General features: G+C 36.6%; 2 protein-coding genes and 5 non-coding genes across 7 annotated transcripts; all 7 read left to right on the top strand.

Moving 5' to 3' along the window:
• The first annotated feature begins 3,138 nt into the window (after positions 1-3,138).
• On the top strand, positions 3,139-3,204 carry LOC127546084 (small nucleolar RNA SNORD58). Its single transcript, XR_007949945.1, has one exon. It is a non-coding gene; the product is annotated as a small nucleolar RNA SNORD58 (small nucleolar RNA).
• Positions 3,205-3,380: 176 nt separating this feature from the next.
• RPL17 (ribosomal protein L17) lies at positions 3,381-5,855 on the top strand. The gene is made up of 6 exons (XM_051969641.1): positions 3,381-3,435; positions 3,626-3,666; positions 4,372-4,506; positions 4,785-4,883; positions 5,314-5,505; positions 5,772-5,855. Exons 1-6 carry the CDS (start codon positions 3,396-3,398, stop codon positions 5,817-5,819), a joined length of 555 nt encoding a protein of 184 aa, XP_051825601.1. The 5' UTR covers positions 3,381-3,395; the 3' UTR covers positions 5,820-5,855.
• Positions 3,744-3,809, top strand: LOC127546087 (small nucleolar RNA SNORD58). Its single transcript, XR_007949948.1, has one exon. It is a non-coding gene; the product is annotated as a small nucleolar RNA SNORD58 (small nucleolar RNA).
• Positions 4,620-4,684, top strand: LOC127546083 (small nucleolar RNA SNORD58). The gene has a single exon (XR_007949944.1). It is a non-coding gene; the product is annotated as a small nucleolar RNA SNORD58 (small nucleolar RNA).
• LOC127546086 (small nucleolar RNA SNORD58) lies at positions 5,009-5,074 on the top strand. Its single transcript, XR_007949947.1, has one exon. It is a non-coding gene; the product is annotated as a small nucleolar RNA SNORD58 (small nucleolar RNA).
• LOC127546085 (small nucleolar RNA SNORD58) lies at positions 5,545-5,610 on the top strand. Its single transcript, XR_007949946.1, has one exon. It is a non-coding gene; the product is annotated as a small nucleolar RNA SNORD58 (small nucleolar RNA).
• A 2,943-nt stretch (positions 5,856-8,798) lies between the features above and the next one.
• On the top strand, positions 8,799-15,001 carry C1H18orf32 (chromosome 1 C18orf32 homolog). The gene is made up of 3 exons (XM_051969643.1): positions 8,799-8,915; positions 13,581-13,769; positions 14,430-15,001. Exons 2-3 carry the CDS (start codon positions 13,605-13,607, stop codon positions 14,493-14,495), a joined length of 231 nt encoding a protein of 76 aa, XP_051825603.1. The 5' UTR covers positions 8,799-8,915; positions 13,581-13,604; the 3' UTR covers positions 14,496-15,001.
• Positions 15,002-18,224: the final 3,223 nt, after the last annotated feature.

Genomic DNA, 18,224 nt, shown 5'->3' on the forward strand with positions numbered 1-18,224 from the left:
TGTGAATTCCGCCCCCATCCCATGTGTACATTATTATACTTGTTAACTTTACCCTTATTCTATCTAATTTTTACTATCCCTAACATTTAGAAGTATCAGTTCACCAAGGTCTGAATCCTCGGATGTCCGTGGAAGGTGATTGGCTCTGACAAACAGCAAATAAGATCAAAATAAGGCCGCCTAACTAATAATCTAAGATTGTCCTAGAAGCCTGACCTACTGAGATCCGAGTCAGGTTATTCCAAGAGTGAAGGCTTGAAGCCATTTACCAATTAGATGACCATATAAAACAAAATATAAAGGGCAGTTGTGGGAAGATGGCAGCATACAGACATTCACAAATCCCCTGTAAAAACTCCACTGGGACTGAGAGATAAAACCCTCTAATGGGAAACAGAATCACCTCTAGACTCCTCCATCCAATCCAAAAATACCCAAAGGGATCCAGAGAGTTCTTCAGAGATCCTGGGATAGACAAACCAGAACAGGTTGAAGACAAAGTCCTGAAAATATAGAGTAGTCATGTCTTTTATGCTGCTTGCAAGAACTTTCTGAGCAGAGCCTTCTCAGAATCCAAGGCACTAAGAGTGACTTGGGGGGGGGGAGGGGGGAAGATTGAGGAGGAGGTGGGCAGTAGTGCCTCTGGCATGTTCTGACTAAGCCAAACAGTGTCCTGAACTTGGCCTGAATCGTCAGAAATGTGCAAAATCCTGAAATCCACAGGAAAAGGGAAGGGTGAGGAAACATCCCAACTTTCCAATTGTGTTAAAGGCAGCTTCTGACTAAAAAAGATTGTCATTGTTAGTAACAATATTAAAAATAGCTAAGGAAGCATCCTGGAATAGTAGATAGAAAGCTGGAATCAAGACCAAGGTACTGGGAACAAGTGATTTAATTTCTCGGTGCTTCAAGGAATTCTCCAAAACCATCAGTTGCAGATTAGGCATCCAATCCATTTCAAAGATGCTGAAAGTGTGATTCAGAAAGATTAAGTACCTTTAAACCCAGATCTCTTCTTCAAGTGAGCATTAAAAGAAGTACTTTATATCACAATTTTTAAATTGAGGTTTTCCCCTCCTCTATCCAGAAGGTCTTCCCTTTAATCAATGATTTTTAAAAGAAAAAAAAAATCGGCAAAATGCACCAGTAGACTCCCCACACCTGAGAGCAAATGTTATATTCAACACCCGGTGTACCTCCCCTTTGAAACGAAGGGAGGCAAGTGCACTTTCTCATTTCCTTCTCCAAGGCCAAATTCAGCCACCATAAGTACACAGGTTTCAGTTATCTTTAATTGTATTTTCTCCCCATTTTGTTTTCCCTGTTGAGCTGACTTCCCTTTCCATCAGATCATCTGTGTATTCACATGTTTCTCTGAAATCTTAATTTCTTGTGGAGAGCAACCTTCTTGGCCACAGTTTCTTTAGCCATTCAGTCATCCAAGTACGTCATCCATTAAAAAAAAATTATTACAACGAATTACAACAGAAACCAAAGGTTGTTGAAAATAAAAAGGTAGATTTTTTTCAAATGTCCTCATCTAAGTTCATTGTCCCTTCTATTTCCCCTGAAAATCTATGAAATCATGAAGCCATGAACGCTAAGCTCTGGTCTAGAAGAAAGTGCTTAATGTTTTTTTTTTTCCCATGTCGGAGAACATTTGTCCTACTCCTTTTCTAATAATGCCTTTTTTTTTTTTAATTTTATATTTTTGAGGAAAAGTAGTCCTCTTTCCAACAAGATTCTTTGAAAAAAAAAAACAAAAACAAAAACAAAAACCAGTAACAACATCCTTTCCCCACCCACCCCGATCCCACGCCTCCCCGCTTCACTTTCCTGTTTTTCTAGTTTTTTTTTTTTTTTAAGGTAATTTTGAGATAATCCCTTCAGATAACTTTAGATCCTAGGTCTTTTAAAAACATTTTCCATCTTCCCTTTCTCCTCCCTTGCTCCTCCCTCTTCCTCTTCCTCCTCCCCCCTCCACGCCTCCAACCCTCTCGTTCCGGAACTAGAACTCTCGCGAGATTGCCGAGTTTTCTTCAAGGCTCCCGAAAGCCTTTGCTCTTCCTCTTCCCTTGAACCGTCCTAGGTGAGTAAAGCGCCGATTTTTGAGTCACGTCTCCAATCCGCTGGGTATCTCCCCCATCGGCCCCTCAACCCGGCCAAATTGAAGGCCTCCGTGAAGGGTAAACCCGAGGCTTCCTTCTGGGCCGCCCATTTGTCTCCCGATGCCTTGGGATGCGGTGTGGAGGAATGGGGGGAAGCCCGGGCCTCCCGTTTGCATCCCGCTCCCACCGAGGGCGGAGCCGGTAGGGTGAGGGAGCAGAGAAGGGGAAGGCGCGCTCGTTCACCCCCCCATTCCAGGCCTTTCTCCTTGCCCCCGTCCCCGGCGTTCCCGCGACCGTTGGAGCCTCTTGGGAGCAGGCGGTACTCCCGGCCTCGCGTCGGGATCCCACCGGTCTCCGCGTCCCTGCCGCGTGGAGGAAAGCAAGGTTTCGTTCTCGGACCTAGTGTGGGTCTCTGAGGGAGGTTAAGGCGGGCGGCTCTTGGCCACGAAGCTGTGTTTTACCAGCGTGGTGATGAGATTTTTCAAAGCTGGAAGTCTGGAGAGAATGAAACGAGTGCTTTTCCCTTGCTTGCCAAGGGAACGGGTCGGATTGGATTCCAGGTCTTGGCACCGTCATATACGAGGAGTGACCGTCTCCTGGATTTGTCGGATCTCGGTTTGTTCCTTAGACCTCATAAACCAGTGTTACTGGCCGTAAAGCCTTAGATAGGCTAAAATTAAGTCTTTTTAATCGTGCCTAACCTTTCGTGACTCCATTTTGGGATTTTCTTGGCAAAGATACTGGAGTCGTTTGTTATTTAGTCTTCTGGCTCGCTTTATAGATGAAGAAACGGAAGGTAAAAGTGACTCGCCCGGGGTCACATGGCTAGTGTCTTGAGGTTACATTTGACTTCAGTCCTGATGAATATTTCTAATTCCATGACTGAGGCTTTATACGCTGTTCCACATTGGTACCCAAAATTACTTCAGCTCTGTTTGTGTACGTTTGTTGTGCAGGTAGTATTTGTTGAGAGTGTACGCAATTAGGGCAGTTACAGCTTGAAGAAATTTAGATATTCTGGAATCGTTGGCTGCAGTGATGACTATTCTTAGGACACCTTTGGATTAACCATGAAAACAATCACATTCTGAGCAGCTACTTCATTTTAGCTTGATGTTGGGATTTTCATTTTTGTTTCCACAAATTCATTTTGGCTATTTAAATAACTACAAAATATGTAATTCCTCCTCCAGTATATTTACCCAGATGCCTATTTGTGAGCCTTGTGAAATTGTCTTTAGAAAGGATACTGAATTGTTGTCTTTTTCCCCTAGGTAATCAATTAAAATGGTGAGGTATTCTCTTGATCCAGAGAACCCCACAAAATGTAAGTGGAACATAAGATATTTTAAAGTGTTTTGTTTTTATTTAATGTGTTTCTTTTTATATCACATTCAAACATTAAGAATCAGTAATGGATCCTTCAGATGAGAAAATGCTGTAGCACTAAGACTACAGAAGTTTTTGCAATAAACACTTGCCCTCTACTAATTTGAATTTTTTTTTTTAAACTTCAGCATGCAAATCAAGGGGCTCAAATCTCCGGGTCCATTTCAAGGTATGTGAAATGGTTAGATTCTGAAGTGGCTTTTCATTTTGCATATATTTCATGGAATTAGGGCTATGTATTTGAAGCTGCAATGATGAGTTTTCTTAGGACACCTTTGGATTAACAATGAAAATAAAACAACACTGAGCAGCCACTTTTGTGAACTGAGGTCCCTAAAGTTATAGTAGGTGTTAAGTTAATCTTAATCAAAACATTGAAAACAGATGAGGCAAAAGTATAATAAAATAAAAACACTCAACTGAAAAGTCAGTTGCTCTACTAGATAGCACCAACATATTAAGGTGTGTAATTTTGAACATATTGTACAAATGCTGAGCTCAATTTGTGCTACATAATGCAAATAATTTTGACAGTGTCATATAGAAGAAATCTACAAAAATTCATAATGCAGTGCAACCATATAATATATTGGTCAACTAATATATTTCTTTAGGAAAATAAAACACGTATGATCTGAACAATGATATGTAGAAAATTGGGGTCTTGTGTCATTTATGCCCTCAAGATATACTTACCTAGGAACAAATGAAAACATACAAAGTAAGCTATGTACAGGATGAAAGCATTGGACTAGGAAAAGTGTTCTATAGAAGGTGGGGTTTTAGTTGAAGAATATTTGTTGGAAAGTGATCGTCTTTTTTTACAACTGCTTCTCTTGACTCACCAATTAAAAAATTTTTGTTTTTTTTACAGAATACCCGGGAAACAGCCCAAGCTATCAAGGGCATGCATATCAGAAAAGCTACCAAGTATTTGAAAGATGTCACATTGAAAAAACAATGTGTGCCTTTCCGCCGTTATAATGGTGGAGTTGGCAGGTGTGCTCAGGTAAGATTTTTTTATTTATTTGTGGAAATATGTGAAATTGTTTTCTAAATATACTGTTAAGTAATTAATTTGGTAGAATAAGTTTAAATAGTAAGCTTTGCTTTAAATACCCGTTGCTGTGATGACAATCTTAGGACACCTTTGGATTAATCATGAAAAGAAATCTGTTCTGAGCAACTTATAAAAGTGCAATTAACTGAAAACTAAGCAAATTTGTAATTATCAGAAAAATTGCTGAATAAAATGACAATGATTTTTTTTTTTGTTTTAATTTTCAGGCTAAGCAATGGGGTTGGACACAAGGTCGGTGGCCCAAAAAGAGTGCTGAGTTCTTGCTGCATATGCTTAAAAATGCAGAGAGTAATGCAGAACTGAAGGTAGGCTAAAACAATATGTCCATGCCAAATGAATGCTAAAAATTACTTATTTTGAAAAAAAGTAGCAACTATTAAATTCAATGTTACAATGGTCATGCTAGTGGTTAAGGAGAAAATTGATCTGATGGCAGTGATGACTCTCTTAGGACACCTTTGGATTAAACAATGAAAATAATCATGATCTGAGCCATCAAATTGGTAGCATAAGTTTCTGGAAGAGGTCAGTCTAATCCAAGGTCCAAATGGGATAACAAAGTCCCTAAAATTAAATGATTCTGTAACACAAGCAACTTGGTCAGATAATAAGCTGAAATTGAATCTTCATTTACAGATCTTTTTGATCTTGAACATCGCTTTGAACCTTAACTCATTTTATGTTTATTTTAACTCAAGGCATTAACTGAATTTCTTCATTTTTCTCCCCACATAGGGTCTGGATGTGGATTCTCTTGTCATTGAGCATATTCAGGTTAACAAGGCCCCCAAAATGCGACGGCGTACTTATAGGGCTCATGGTCGAATCAATCCATACATGAGTTCTCCTTGCCACATTGAGATGATCCTTACTGAAAAGGAACAAATTGTTCCTAAACCAGAAGAGGAAGTTGCTCAAAAGAAAAAGGTAAAAAAAAAGATTTTCATATTACTCTTAGATTACTGGTTGCTATGATGTCAATCTTAGGACACCTTTGGAATAACCATGAAAAAAACTTGTATTCTGAGCAACCCTGATTTCATTCTTGAACTTTATACTACATTGAAAGATCATTTAGTTTCTGGTTTGTGAAGAGTAAAATTTTGGTTTAGTAGTTGGGGCATAAAAGAATGAAGTCAGTTTTTATAGTGGAAAAAGTATATGATGGTTTCTTTTTTTTTTTTCCCCTCCAGATATCCCAAAAGAAATTGAAGAAGCAAAAGCTTATGGCACGAGAGTAAATACGACAGTGCAAATAAAAGTGAAATGAAATGTTACACTAAAATGTTTTTTACATATTTATTATATTTACGTCAAAATGCTGTACATATTTGGGTTTTTTTTTTTTTTTTAAGGTTTTCTCAAGTTTTTTTGTTATGATAGAACATTGAATTTGAGAGGTAAACTTGAGGGTTGTGACTTGACCCTACTGTGTTTTTGTGATTTTTTTTTTTTTTTTTTAACCACATGTAATCTAGCATTGGTTGGTAAATCATGTCCCTAGTATATATCATATAACTGGTATCGTAGAAAAGTATGACATTAGAGGTGGGTTGACATAAAATAGTTGGGGATAATCTCTGTTTTGGGTTAACTGAAAATTTTAAATGAGAAATCACTTTAGTCATGAGAGTAGTCAGTTTGAAAGGTGCTGACTTTTTTTTTTTTTAATAACTTATTGACAGAACCCATGCCAGGGTAATTTTTTACAACATTATCCTTTGCACTCACTTCTGTTCCGATATTTCCTCTCCCTACCTCCACCCCCTCCCCCAGATGGCAAGCAGTCCTATACATGTTAAATAAGTTACAGTATATCCTAGATACAATATATGTGTACAGAACTGAACAGTTCTCTTGTTGCACAGGGAGAATTGGATTCAGAAGGTATAAATAACCCGGGAAGAAAAAAATGCAGTTTATATTCATTTCCCAGTGTTCTTTCTTTGGGTGTAGCTGCTTCTGTCCATCCTTGATCAATTGAAACCGAATTAGATTTCTTTATCAAAGAGATCCACTTCCATCAGAATACATCCTCATACAGTATCATTTTTGAGGTATATAATGATCTCCTGGTTCTGCTCATTTCACTTAGGTGCTGACTGTCGTTTGTAGTCTTCCCTTTGTTACTGATTATACTCTTCATCTTCACTAGCTATAGAATAGTGGAAGTGAGTGAAATGGGAAAGAGTGTTGAAATGGTTTTAATGAAGATTATATGGGCAACATCAAAGTTGGAGAAAGTTGGCAAATTATGTACATTTGCCACAAAGCTTTATATAAATTTTTTTCTGCTTAAGAATGTATTTTGTTGGAGATAGTCTTGTTCAGCTCTTAAGACCTGGGATTGTGCTAATATCAGTGTAGGATCAAAAAGCTACAGACTATCATTGTCAAAGCTAATTGCTCTTCTCATATCCAGTTTAAATTCCTCTAAAATACTGAATGTGAATTACGATTTTGTACCATTTCCTCTCAATTTGCCTTAATCAAAACCTTGGAGATATTTAAAATTTTTATTCAGTATATTTGTTACACATCTAAAACCTTATTTCAGTATGATTGTTGCTTTCAAATCTTTTTCCATTATTTTGTTGAGTAATGAGGAGCCTTTTCTCAAATATTTCTCTGGTAATTTCTTGCTTTTGGCTGGAGGGTAATCCCCTTACATCCCCCCAAGATGGGGGATGGATGGGAAACTCAAAAGAGGACTAGCAACCTGTTGCGAGGACTTGCAAGAGCCAGATCCCTTTTCAGGCTGCTGAACCAACTTTGGTGTCTTATCTGACACTTCTGACTTATGGTTCCAAAAAGTTATTGGGACAGCAGGCACAATGGAAGTTCTGCAGAAGGCCTAAAACAAATTACTAAGTGATGGGCATCTCTTCGTTTCAGTTGGGTGTTTGCCTCAAACATGTGAAGACTTTTCCGCCCCCCTCCTCCCCATAAAAGAGGCCAGATGTGTTTAGAGCTTGTTCATACATCAAAGATACCAAGATCATGCGCTGTGTCCCAGACCATTTGTGTTAAATTTTATCTTACCATTGGATTTCAATAACTTGAAACTCTTGAGATTGACTGCTTTGCTCAATTCTACCTCACTTAAATCGAATTCAAGAAAACCCTTGGAAGGCCATTCTCCATCCAAGTGAGCCAGGGCCAGGACCCTTAGACCTCTGCAAGTTGCATAAAGTTTCTGGTGGTCATAACTCATTTGCTTATATAATTTGGGAAATTAGTATCGTAAGCCAAAAACTTTTAAATGTTGCAGATCACTAAATACTTTTCAGATTTCTAATCATGTAGTCCCACCGTTAAGAGCCTAATTCCAGTCTATCCTTTAAGACAACTTCCTCAAGGCCAATTAGTTTATCCCAAAATGCATGTGACCTATTCCAAAACACTTTTTGGTTTTTAAAATGGGTTGCTTCAAGATGATCCATTGTCATTTGTTGACTTAAGTTTGCTAGTAGAACAGAAGCGAGGCTGAAAAAACCATTGGGTGTGTACATATGTAGGAGCGGGCGAATCGAGGATGGAGACCCAGAAAGGACACTTGGGTCTGGAATTGGAGAAAACATGAGGAGGACCTCACTCCTACCGGGAACTGTCTGCATCATATTTCTACTTTTCTAAAGGGGAAAGGGAGACGGATCCGTGGGCACCAAGGTTGTGGGTGGTGCTGAGGAGGATGGGCTTTTTCTAACTTGGAGGCTGCACAAAAGCGGCCACCAACGGGGGAAGGGAGGAAAGTACTGAGACGGGCGTTTCTCCCGACTCCAAACTAAGTAATCCAACAAAGTATTAAGGCTTCCCGAGTCCGAGAGGTATCAAACTAAGTAACCCAAGCAATTATTAAGGTTCCGTCCAGCTCTAAACTTCACGGCTAATAATTCTCGAAAAGGAACGAAAGGAAAGTGATATATTCCAAGTAGGAAGCAGAGGTCCGGTAAAGTTTCGGGGGATTTACGATCCCCAAGAGAGGCCTGGGACAGATGCCCGCGATCGCAGGAATCCCGTTTAGCCCTTTCCCAGCAGCCATCCCATGCGTCCCAGATTGCCGCACCCTGTTGACGGCGTCCGAAGTCTAGCAATGGAAGTCCAGAGGGGCCGGAGCAATATGGGCGTTTGGGCTCCCGGAACGTCACCAAGACTACGGAGGGAGAGTTGACTCAGATCACGTGACAGGAGCAGGGCGGGCGCAGCGGTCTGACCGGCTTCTTCCTTCCGGCTACCCATTGGGCTCACTGTGGTCCCGGAAGTGGGGGCGCTTCCGTTCCTGTTTTACTGTCTCCTGGGTGAACTGGGCTGGGGCAAGCGGTTCATTCGATCTGTCGGTGGGTCCGTGGGCTGATGCGTGACAGGGGCTGGGGGCTGGGGATTGTGTGGGTCCCGCAGGGTGGGAGAGAGAAGAGGCGGCGTCAGTCCTAGAGACAGGCGGCCGTGGCTGGGAGCCGGCAGGCCTCGGCTTCAGCCGTTGTTAGGGCCCGGACCCCTTCCTCGGTGGGTTCGAAGGAGCCCGGGAGTTGGGAAGTAGCCTTCTCCGCTTGCCTGATAGTCCCTAAGGCAGGCTGTCATCTGGGCCTTTTCCCTCGCCTCCGATCTCCATGCCACCCCGATCTTGTCCTCTTGTCCCTGCCAAGCCTGTCACTTGTCTCCCTCTCCTTGTCTCATCTTCCTCTGTTATCTACCATTACCCTATTCTGCGTCTTTTACCGTTTCCATTTCATCTTCCCTCATCTCTCAAGGACCCCTAGGGTCGTAGCCTTAGAACTCTACCTTTCATCTCCTCCTTCATCCCATCAACTCTCCCTCACCCACTCTCATTGTTTAACCAGCTTCTCATCTTTCATTCTAATACTGGTATCAGCTTATATTTTAGTATACTTTGTGGTATTTAAACTGTTTTCCTCACAACAGTCCTTTGGGGTGAGTAGTGCAATTAACACCATTTTATAGGTAAGGATACTACTGAGGATCAGAGAATAACCTATAGTCACTTGGCAGAGGCTGAACTCGGAGCCTATGAACAGTCATGTTTTTCTCCATGAGCATAAGGTGTCATCGGAGAATAAATGGCAGTTTTAAAAGAATAGTATATGCAAACCCAATGTAAAAAGCAGACTTTTCTTTTTTAAGTTTTACAAAATTTTCACCAACACCTTTAACACATTCTTTAACAAAGTAAAAGAATCCAGCATATACAGTTTCTGTAATTTTGAATGCAGTTTAATACTTTGGCTTTTTGAAACAGCAAAATTAAAATCTTCCATGTCAGTTTTCACAGAACCATGCATTTCTCAATAACCCGTAAGATAGATTTAAAGGTTCAAGGTTGTAAAGTAATTTTTAAATAATAAAAATAGCTAATTTTTTCTAGTGTTTTGTATTTAATCCTATGAACGTCCTTGAAAGGGTAAATGGTACAGTTCTTATCCCATTTTATAGATAAGAATGAACTCAAGGTCTAGTTCAGCTACTAAGTATCAGAAGTTGTATTCAGATCTAGGTCTTATGATTGTATTTCCATTTGACCACATTTGCCCATATAGTTGAACTTACACAAAGTTTTTCATCTAGTATAACCCCCTCATTTTACAGGTTTGGAAGCTAAGATCCAGAGAAATGTCTGTCAACTTGCTGGAAGTTGCAGAGTCGGTATAGGAGACAGAATTTTAATCCATGTTCTCTTGACAAGTTTAGCACTCTTTCCAGTATCATTTATCTTTAAAATTTCATAAATTTAAAAATCTTTCCTTGGAAAAAAATTTTTTTTTCTATTTTTAAAGATTTTGTGAAATCAGGTATAAACCAAGCTTTAGCCCTTTTTCTCTTCCCTTGATCCTTTTTTGGGATTTAGGGAAGGTCACAGGGCATCTTTGGTTCTATACCAAGTAGACAGCAGAACTTTTCCTTAGCTTTTGACAAGAACATAGCTTTTCTCTTGTTACTTTCTCCTATTGATGAGATTGGTGCTGAATAAAGAAAACTTTTTCCAAGTTTAGAAGTTTTCACTCATTTAGAATTCAAACTCTCTTGGCACATATGAGAAATCTGTTTATAACTGATTTTAACGAAAGGCACTTAGTAGTAAATTTATTTCCTTTTTCCAACTGTGACTTCCTAGACAATCATTTTATATACTTTCTGTAAACATTAATTCAAATTCTGGATATAGTGATAGAAAACAAAATCATTTTTATCACTTACTATTTTAATTATGAAATATTTTGTGTTTAAAATTCTTAGCCACTTCTCTCTATCCCTGCCCTCAGTACAATCCCTAACTAAAGGTTTGAAGTTTAGTATACTTTCTTTTCTGCCATGCTGCTCCCAGACAGAGCAAGAAGTCTCCTTGGTACCAATGCATATTTGGAAAAATATAAAGACAGGTTTTTTTCAGTTCTCTTAGTCTGCCTAATAACTAGTTTCAGAAATTTACATTAAAATATACAATTTTATCTTAATTCATTAGCTTTTCCATCTTAAAAATATATTTTAAAAATATTACAGCTGTTTCTTGTGTATATGTGTATACATGTATATATGTGTATGTATATATGGATGTATGGACACACACCTATCACCTTTTTTCAAAAATATTCCTCTGCCCTGTTCCTACAATGAGAATTACAATTTTTCTAGGCCTTAATTTCCTTCACTTTAAAATGAAAGGGTTGTACTAAATGGCCTTGAAGGTTCTTTTCTGCTCTAGATTCTGTGTTTTTAGTGGACAGACTTTTATAGATTCTTTCAAATAACCATTTACTTGCTATTTCTTTCTGAAGCAGCTTTTGACATAAACATGGCATAAGATTGAATGGGTTTTGTTTATGAAACCTAAATTCTCCTGTTATGGTCAGTTCTACATTTTTTTGGAGATTTTTTTTCATTCTTTTCTCTACTCACCCACCCCCTTCTTCCACCATGTTTATCTGGCATGTTATCAGAATCCAAATTTCAATATTAGCTAACCAAAGCATAGGATTGTTAATTGGATCATGAATTTAGGCTAATTTAAGTAGGTAAAAAATTGCAAATGTAATCATATTTATATAATGCTGAAAGACATGCTTTCTATTAACACTAATTTCCAACTACACATTTTGTTTTAAGAAGCTTTGTTTAAAAAGAGGCAAAAATAGAGGCTTGGTCAGGGCATTTCAGGCAAATCAAAGAACTTAAGAGATCTTTTAATCTAATCCCCTCATTTTACATGTGAGGAAACTGAGAATTAGATTCAGTGACTTTATGAAGGTTATACAATTAATAAGTAGCAATCCAAGAGAATTTAAAGAGAAAATAAGTATGCTGGAAAAATATACATGGGTATATTTCTTCAAAATTGTATGTAAATTGAACTATCACAAATTGCTAAGGGAATTTAGTATTTAAAAATAATTCTCTTGTGAATCCTTTTATAAAGAAACCAATACTTTTATAAAGTATTCCACCATCCCATCTTCCCCGCCCCCCCCACCCCCCGAAATCCAGATAGATATTCATATGTTTTGGTTTAGATTTGCCTGTAATATTTTTTCCAAAGCCTCAAATCTGCTGTTATATGCAACTATTGATTATGTACTTATAGTATTTTTGCATTTGCTACTTGTGTTATGCAATATTAAAAATGCTTTCTTAGCCATAGTTTTGAAATTTTTAAAATCTTGGTAGGAATTTCCAAATTTTGCTTATGAAACTGAAAAATTCCCAGAAAACTAAAAAATTTTTGTTGAAATTTCCAAATATAATGTTATGGTATAGCATTGAGTTAGTGTTACATGTTAGCTTCTTGAAAAGTCATAATTGCATTACAATAAAAAAAAGTCATTTCAAATACATTGATAATCCCTAGGCATTCTAAGATGATATAGTAGTTTTCTAATTTGTTCCTCAGTGTCAGGTCGGTCTCCTTACCAATCTATCCTCTGTATAACTGCCAAATTGATTTTTGTAAATCAGAAGTCTAATTATATCACTCTTCTATTCAAGAAACTCCCTCTTGATTCAGATTAACTATGAATTCCTATTGGTTTTAAAGCTCTTGAAAATCTGCCTCCAATCTGCCTCTCCAGGGTTATTGTACATTATTTTCCTTCATACACTATTTATTCTACTCAATTTTCCTTCTTACTATTTTCTCAAAACATCCCATTTCCCATTTCTATACCTTTGTACAACCCATCCCCATTCCTAAATGTCTTCTTCCATAAAATTTCTAGCTTCTTACAAGCTAGAGGAAACAGAGCTTGATCCATTCTCCCTTTCTCCCCATGTGTGTTTGCTAATACCTTCCTCTGGAAATTACTCTATACATAGTTTGTATTTAGGGTTTTTTTGTATTTTTTTTCCTCAATAGAATAACTTCTTGAGGAGAGGAAATAGTTCTCATTTTTGTCTTTGTGATCACAGTACCAGGAATATAGTATGTACTTAATTAATGCTAGTTGAACCAAATGTTATCCCCTGAATCAGCAAAACATACAATTCTATTAGTGATGTTTGATTTTATTCACATTTTTAAAAAATGAATAACTCATTAATCTCTTAGGACTTCAGTTTCCTGAGCTTGGCATAAAAGGTAGTATATTAGACTTGGAATAGTAAAACAAATTTAAAGCTTTAACTCTTAATATTCATGTGACCATAGTCAGGTCATTTAACTTCTGTGAATCTTAGTTTCTTCATCTGTAAAATACAGTAGGTAGTCCCATAAGGTTTCTTATGGCATTAATGTTATCTATTTCTTCTACATACAATACATTTATGGTTATTCTTGCTTAACCAGAATTTAATAGGACACTCCATAACCATTTTAAGTAACAGTGTACTGTATTTAATTGGCACATAGAGTTCTTGTTTTTAACCCAATTTATTTTTAGATTTATCTAGGTTCTTTTCTTTCAAAAGTAATATTAAGCTTTAAAAAGTATAAATGTAGAAAAAACAATTAAGGCATTACTTCATTATAAATTATATCATTTGCACTTTTACATCTACAGTTAAGAGCAGTCAAGTCTGAGGAAATGGTGTGCATTCCTTGTATCGTCATTCCTGTCCTCCTTTGGGTCTACAAAAAATTCCTGGAGCCATATGTATATCATCTAATCTCACCCTTTGTTAGTCGTCTATGGCCTAAAAAAAGTCTGAAAGAAAGTCCTGCTGAGAAACTAAGCAAAGGAGACTATAAGGTAAAAACATAATAATATACAAATGACAAGTAAACTAAATACTTTTGACCTTGTTTTAAGACAAGTTTTAGAAGTTTTCTCTAATAACTGTCAATAATGTTTTGAATTCAGTTAGTTTTCTTTGTAAAATATCTACCAGAAAGCAGAAATAGGGCATTAAAAATATTTAACATTTCCTTATTCAAGAATTGTTCTTTGAAAGATTAATATCTTTTAAATAAACAATATGCATATTTTTTGTTTTTTCATCAGTTTTCTGCTGATTTTCACAAAAAAGCCATACGTAGATGGAAAGTTAGTTATATTTATCCTAGTTGGTTAGTGTGAAGTAAAAGAAATGATATTAAAATTAATCAATTTTTCTATGTGGTAACCACTTGGTTGAGTGAGTGAGATATAGAAATTTTCTTGAATTGAAATGATTAAATTATTTCTAGATCTTATAGTCTCTTGCACAAATACATATGTGTTTATAATTCTAGTCTTTATCATGTATGATTTTAAGTTGCTTGTGCTGTATTGAATCATTTTTAGCTTTTCAGTGTTAACTATTTGGAAGTAAAATTTTGTTCAGATTTACTGCTCTAATTTATTTTTAAAGAAGCCTCCTGTACAAGTGTTGATGCTGTAATAAATTTATATCACTGTTTCTTCTTACAGATTGCAGACACAAATGGAATCTCTACACCAGAACCAACAGAAAGCTGCAACAAAAAGATAGATTAAAGCAAATTGTCCAAAGGATATCTTTGCTTTAAAATGGAACTGATGATATGCAGCAACAACTCTGATATTGTCTTTCACACTTTTCTCTGAGACCAGATGTGGGGTAGATATTTTAGAGATCTCCCTAATATACATAGTATTTCTATTTAAATGTTTAAATTATATTTAATTACCTCATTCCTGTTCTTTTTCCTTACTGAAATAGTTTTCATCTCTATTATTGCAAATAACCTAAAGTTTCTACTTTAGGCTAACTTGTTTTAACAATATAAATAAATAGAAATTCACTTTAATAATACTTTGCCTCTCAGTATTTATAAATCCTCAAATCACTTGCATTCATGTGAATTTAACCACAACCCTATCCTACTACTTAGGATTCTTATGAAACATAGTTGAAAGTAATTTCAGATGATAAAAGTTTTGATTATGAAACTGCATCTGAGGTGTATGCTAGTTTTTTCTGTGAAATACAATGATGTGGAAAAATTTGCTATTGAAGAATATTGAAGAAAAAAATATTGCCCAGTTTACCTGTGAAAAGAGTAGTGAGATATATAGAACTTGAGTCTTTTGCTATTTTGAGAAGAAAGAGATAATGTGGATGAATGAGAGACTACTTTAAGAAGGAAAACATCTATATGTTCATATTGATCTGGATGTGGATGTTGATTCCAGTGATTCCCAATTGCAACCCATCTTTTACAAGTAAATTCCCTGAGGCAGTGAATCTAATGTACTAGGAATCCTCTTCATTTTCACTTGAAATCATGAGAGAACCAACAGAACAAGTGTAATATTTGCTAGTTATCTTATTATCATCACACAACTAGCCCTGTTTTTTTCATATCATTTCCTAATATGTTTTATGCCAGTTCTTCAAAGTTACTTATTAATGTATTTCATCCTCCCTATTCAACCCACCATGTACTTTTTCATTGCTCTCTGATTTATATTCATTTTTAATTTTTCAAAGACTAGTGTTGCAATACTCAATATGAAACTAAGAGAATATTGATATTAAGATGACAAACTTTTGATTCTGGGAGAAATTTGAGGATATTAAAAAAGCTTTGCAATTTCCCAGAGTCAGTCAAGCCACTTCTCTACTTCCTAATTCTAGGCTTCACCTACCTTTTTCATTTGTGTGGGTGTGTTTGTTACACACAAATGAACAAATGCCACAGGTTTTTGCGTTTGACTAAATATAATAATGTGAACAAGAGACATTTGGCATCTAGTTAGGTTTTCTCTTATGGATAGTTGTGGCTAAATATTTTTTTAGTGGTTATAAACCTTCCAGGAAATTCTAAAATGTAGAGACATCTTTTGTATAAGCATTCAGTATGAAGTATAAAAATCTACTTCTGTTTTCATGATTACATTTCCCAGAAATTTAATAAACATTCTCATAGCTTACACTTTTCTCTTCCAATATTTAGATACTTGTAAAATGAAAATTTTCCTCATATCATTCAGCATATTTGAAATGAACATTTTTCCTAATTTCTAACGACAGTTATTAAATCCACTGAAAGTCTTCTAGATCATCTGCAAAGCAGCAGCCTGTCAATTTCCTTGACTAATTACAGAGAAGGAAATAATCTTAATGAGAATATTTACTTAATATTCCAGAAAAAGGAAAGGGAAAGTAATAGGATAGCAATAAGTTTCCTTTAGGAGAAAAAAAAAAATACCTACAGACAGTATATGTCACATAAAGAACAAGTTCTCTGTTTATAGATTATCTGTTTACATTTCAATATTTAAGATATATTGGATGTAGACAACTTTCAGAAGCCTAGAGCTAAGTACAAAACTGCCAGTTTTGCAAATAAACTAATCAGTTCGGCAAAATTCAACAGAGTATAACCTATCTCCAGTTACAGACATTTAATGAAAATTTAAATGTTGCACCAAAATAACAAACTTTATTTAAGAATCCAATTTTTGATGTCAGAGAAAATAGTTGCTGTGAAGGAAATGTTCAGACCTTGGGAGAATTGATGATAGAGGAAAGGAAAACTGGAAACATTCTGATGTGTGTACTCAATAGGGAGAAAGATTATGAATAGTTCAGAAAAATGATGGGTAAGGACTCTGCACTAATAATCTTAGGTTTGGAGTCAGCCTTAAGAAAGATAAAAAGCCCTCAAGAATGAAATTCTAAAGGTACAAAGAGAATTCTATTCATAATGGGAAAAAAAAAGGAGTTGTCTGAACAAAATGATGCAGATGCAAAGAAAAACTATTACCAATTAATTTATATCTCTTAAAGTGTTCACAGAAGAAGGCATGCATCTGTCTAGCATCTCTGCTGGACTGAGCTTTGTTGCTTGATCACTTCTGTCTTCTAAGTTGCAATGCAAGAGCACTGTTGAGGTCTAATCAGGGAGAAATAGAACCCACACTCTAGAACTAGGAAGAAAGCCCCACTTCCTTTTCCTCTGTGACTCATCAGACACACCTCTTCCTTCCATCCCTTTACTGTAAATTCTATCCACTACTCAGAAACAAGTCCATTGTGTCTGTTGGCTTGAGTCATGTCCTTTACAAGCTGAAAATGGATTATCCTAGGTTCATACCCCTACATATCCTATTTGGTTTTTAAAAATCAACTCACATGGGGAGGTGTGGCTAGGCAACAGTTTATCTGAAAAAAAAGGTGAGACATTTTAATAGGTTGTAAATTGAATGAATCAGCACCATCCTAGGCTGCATTAAGAAAAGCACAAAAATAAACCTTCACTAAGTTTGACAGACCACATTTGGATTTTAATGTCTAGATCTGAATATCAGACAATCTGAAGCTCAAAGCTCAGAAGCCCAGAACACCAGGAAAAGCAATGAAAAGCTAGAAAACAACCAGAGTGGTGAAGAGCTTTATATACCATTGTAGCTTAAACAAATCGTGGGTACAGTTAGGATCATTGCAGGTTCAATGGATTGTGGTGGTAATTAGGAGCAAAAAATTCATGAATATTCAACAAGGATGACTTGTGGCTAGCAGCCAACTCCATCTTGATTGAACATTTATGTGTGCTGCTCCCTCCATCAGTGATATAGTGTATATATCCTGCATATTTCACCCAATTCACTCGTTAAGCATTTTAGGTAAAAACACATGAATACCAAGTATAAAGCCCCTGCATGGATTTGGCCCTGCTGTCCATGGTGTGTGCCTGTTGCTGTGCATCTCCTGTAAATAAATAGCTTGGGCTGATCACCCTGATTTTTTGTGGGGCTTTCCTTGGAATTCCTGCTTCCCAAGGAGATACAACAGGGTACTCCCATGTCTTGGTGTACCCAGGCCAAATAAAGGACTGAACATATTTAACCTGGAGAGAATGCTTTGTGGGTAATAGTCTTGAGATGTTTGAATGTCTCTTGATATTCATGTGAATTTGTTTTACTTAATTTTAAGTGGAAGAACTGCTAGCAAAGACACAAAATCAGAGTTGGAATAAAGAAAATCTCCTAATTAAAGTGATCACAAAGTAGAATGGATTACTGTGAATTGGTTTTTCCTCAATAGTTTTCAAGCAAGGACTAGATAACTACTTGTCAGATATGATTTAGAGGAGACTGTGGCTATAAACCACATTTTGTGGTGACTTAGAATTGGAAATTGGAAATCAAAAGGATGTCCATCAACTGAGAAATGGCTTAACAGGCATATTATTGTGCTCTAAAAAATGACAAGCAGGATGATTTCAGAAAAAACCTGGA

This window comes from Antechinus flavipes, chromosome 1 (assembly GCF_016432865.1).
Source record: "Antechinus flavipes isolate AdamAnt ecotype Samford, QLD, Australia chromosome 1, AdamAnt_v2, whole genome shotgun sequence".
NCBI lineage: Eukaryota > Metazoa > Chordata > Mammalia > Dasyuromorphia > Dasyuridae > Antechinus > Antechinus flavipes.

Coding starts and splice junctions, on each gene's coding strand:
- RPL17 (XM_051969641.1), top strand. CDS start 3,396: ATGGTGAGGTATTCTCTTGATCCAGAGAACCCCACAAAAT. Junction 3,436..3,625: donor TCCAGAGAACCCCACAAAAT/GTAAGTGGAACA, acceptor TTTAAACTTCAG/CATGCAAATCAAGGGGCTCA. Junction 5,506..5,771: donor AAGTTGCTCAAAAGAAAAAG/GTAAAAAAAAAG, acceptor TTTCCCCTCCAG/ATATCCCAAAAGAAATTGAA.
- C1H18orf32 (XM_051969643.1), top strand. CDS start 13,605: ATGGTGTGCATTCCTTGTATCGTCATTCCTGTCCTCCTTTGGGTCTAC. Junction 13,770..14,429: donor TAAGCAAAGGAGACTATAAG/GTAAAAACATAA, acceptor TTCTTCTTACAG/ATTGCAGACACAAATGGAAT.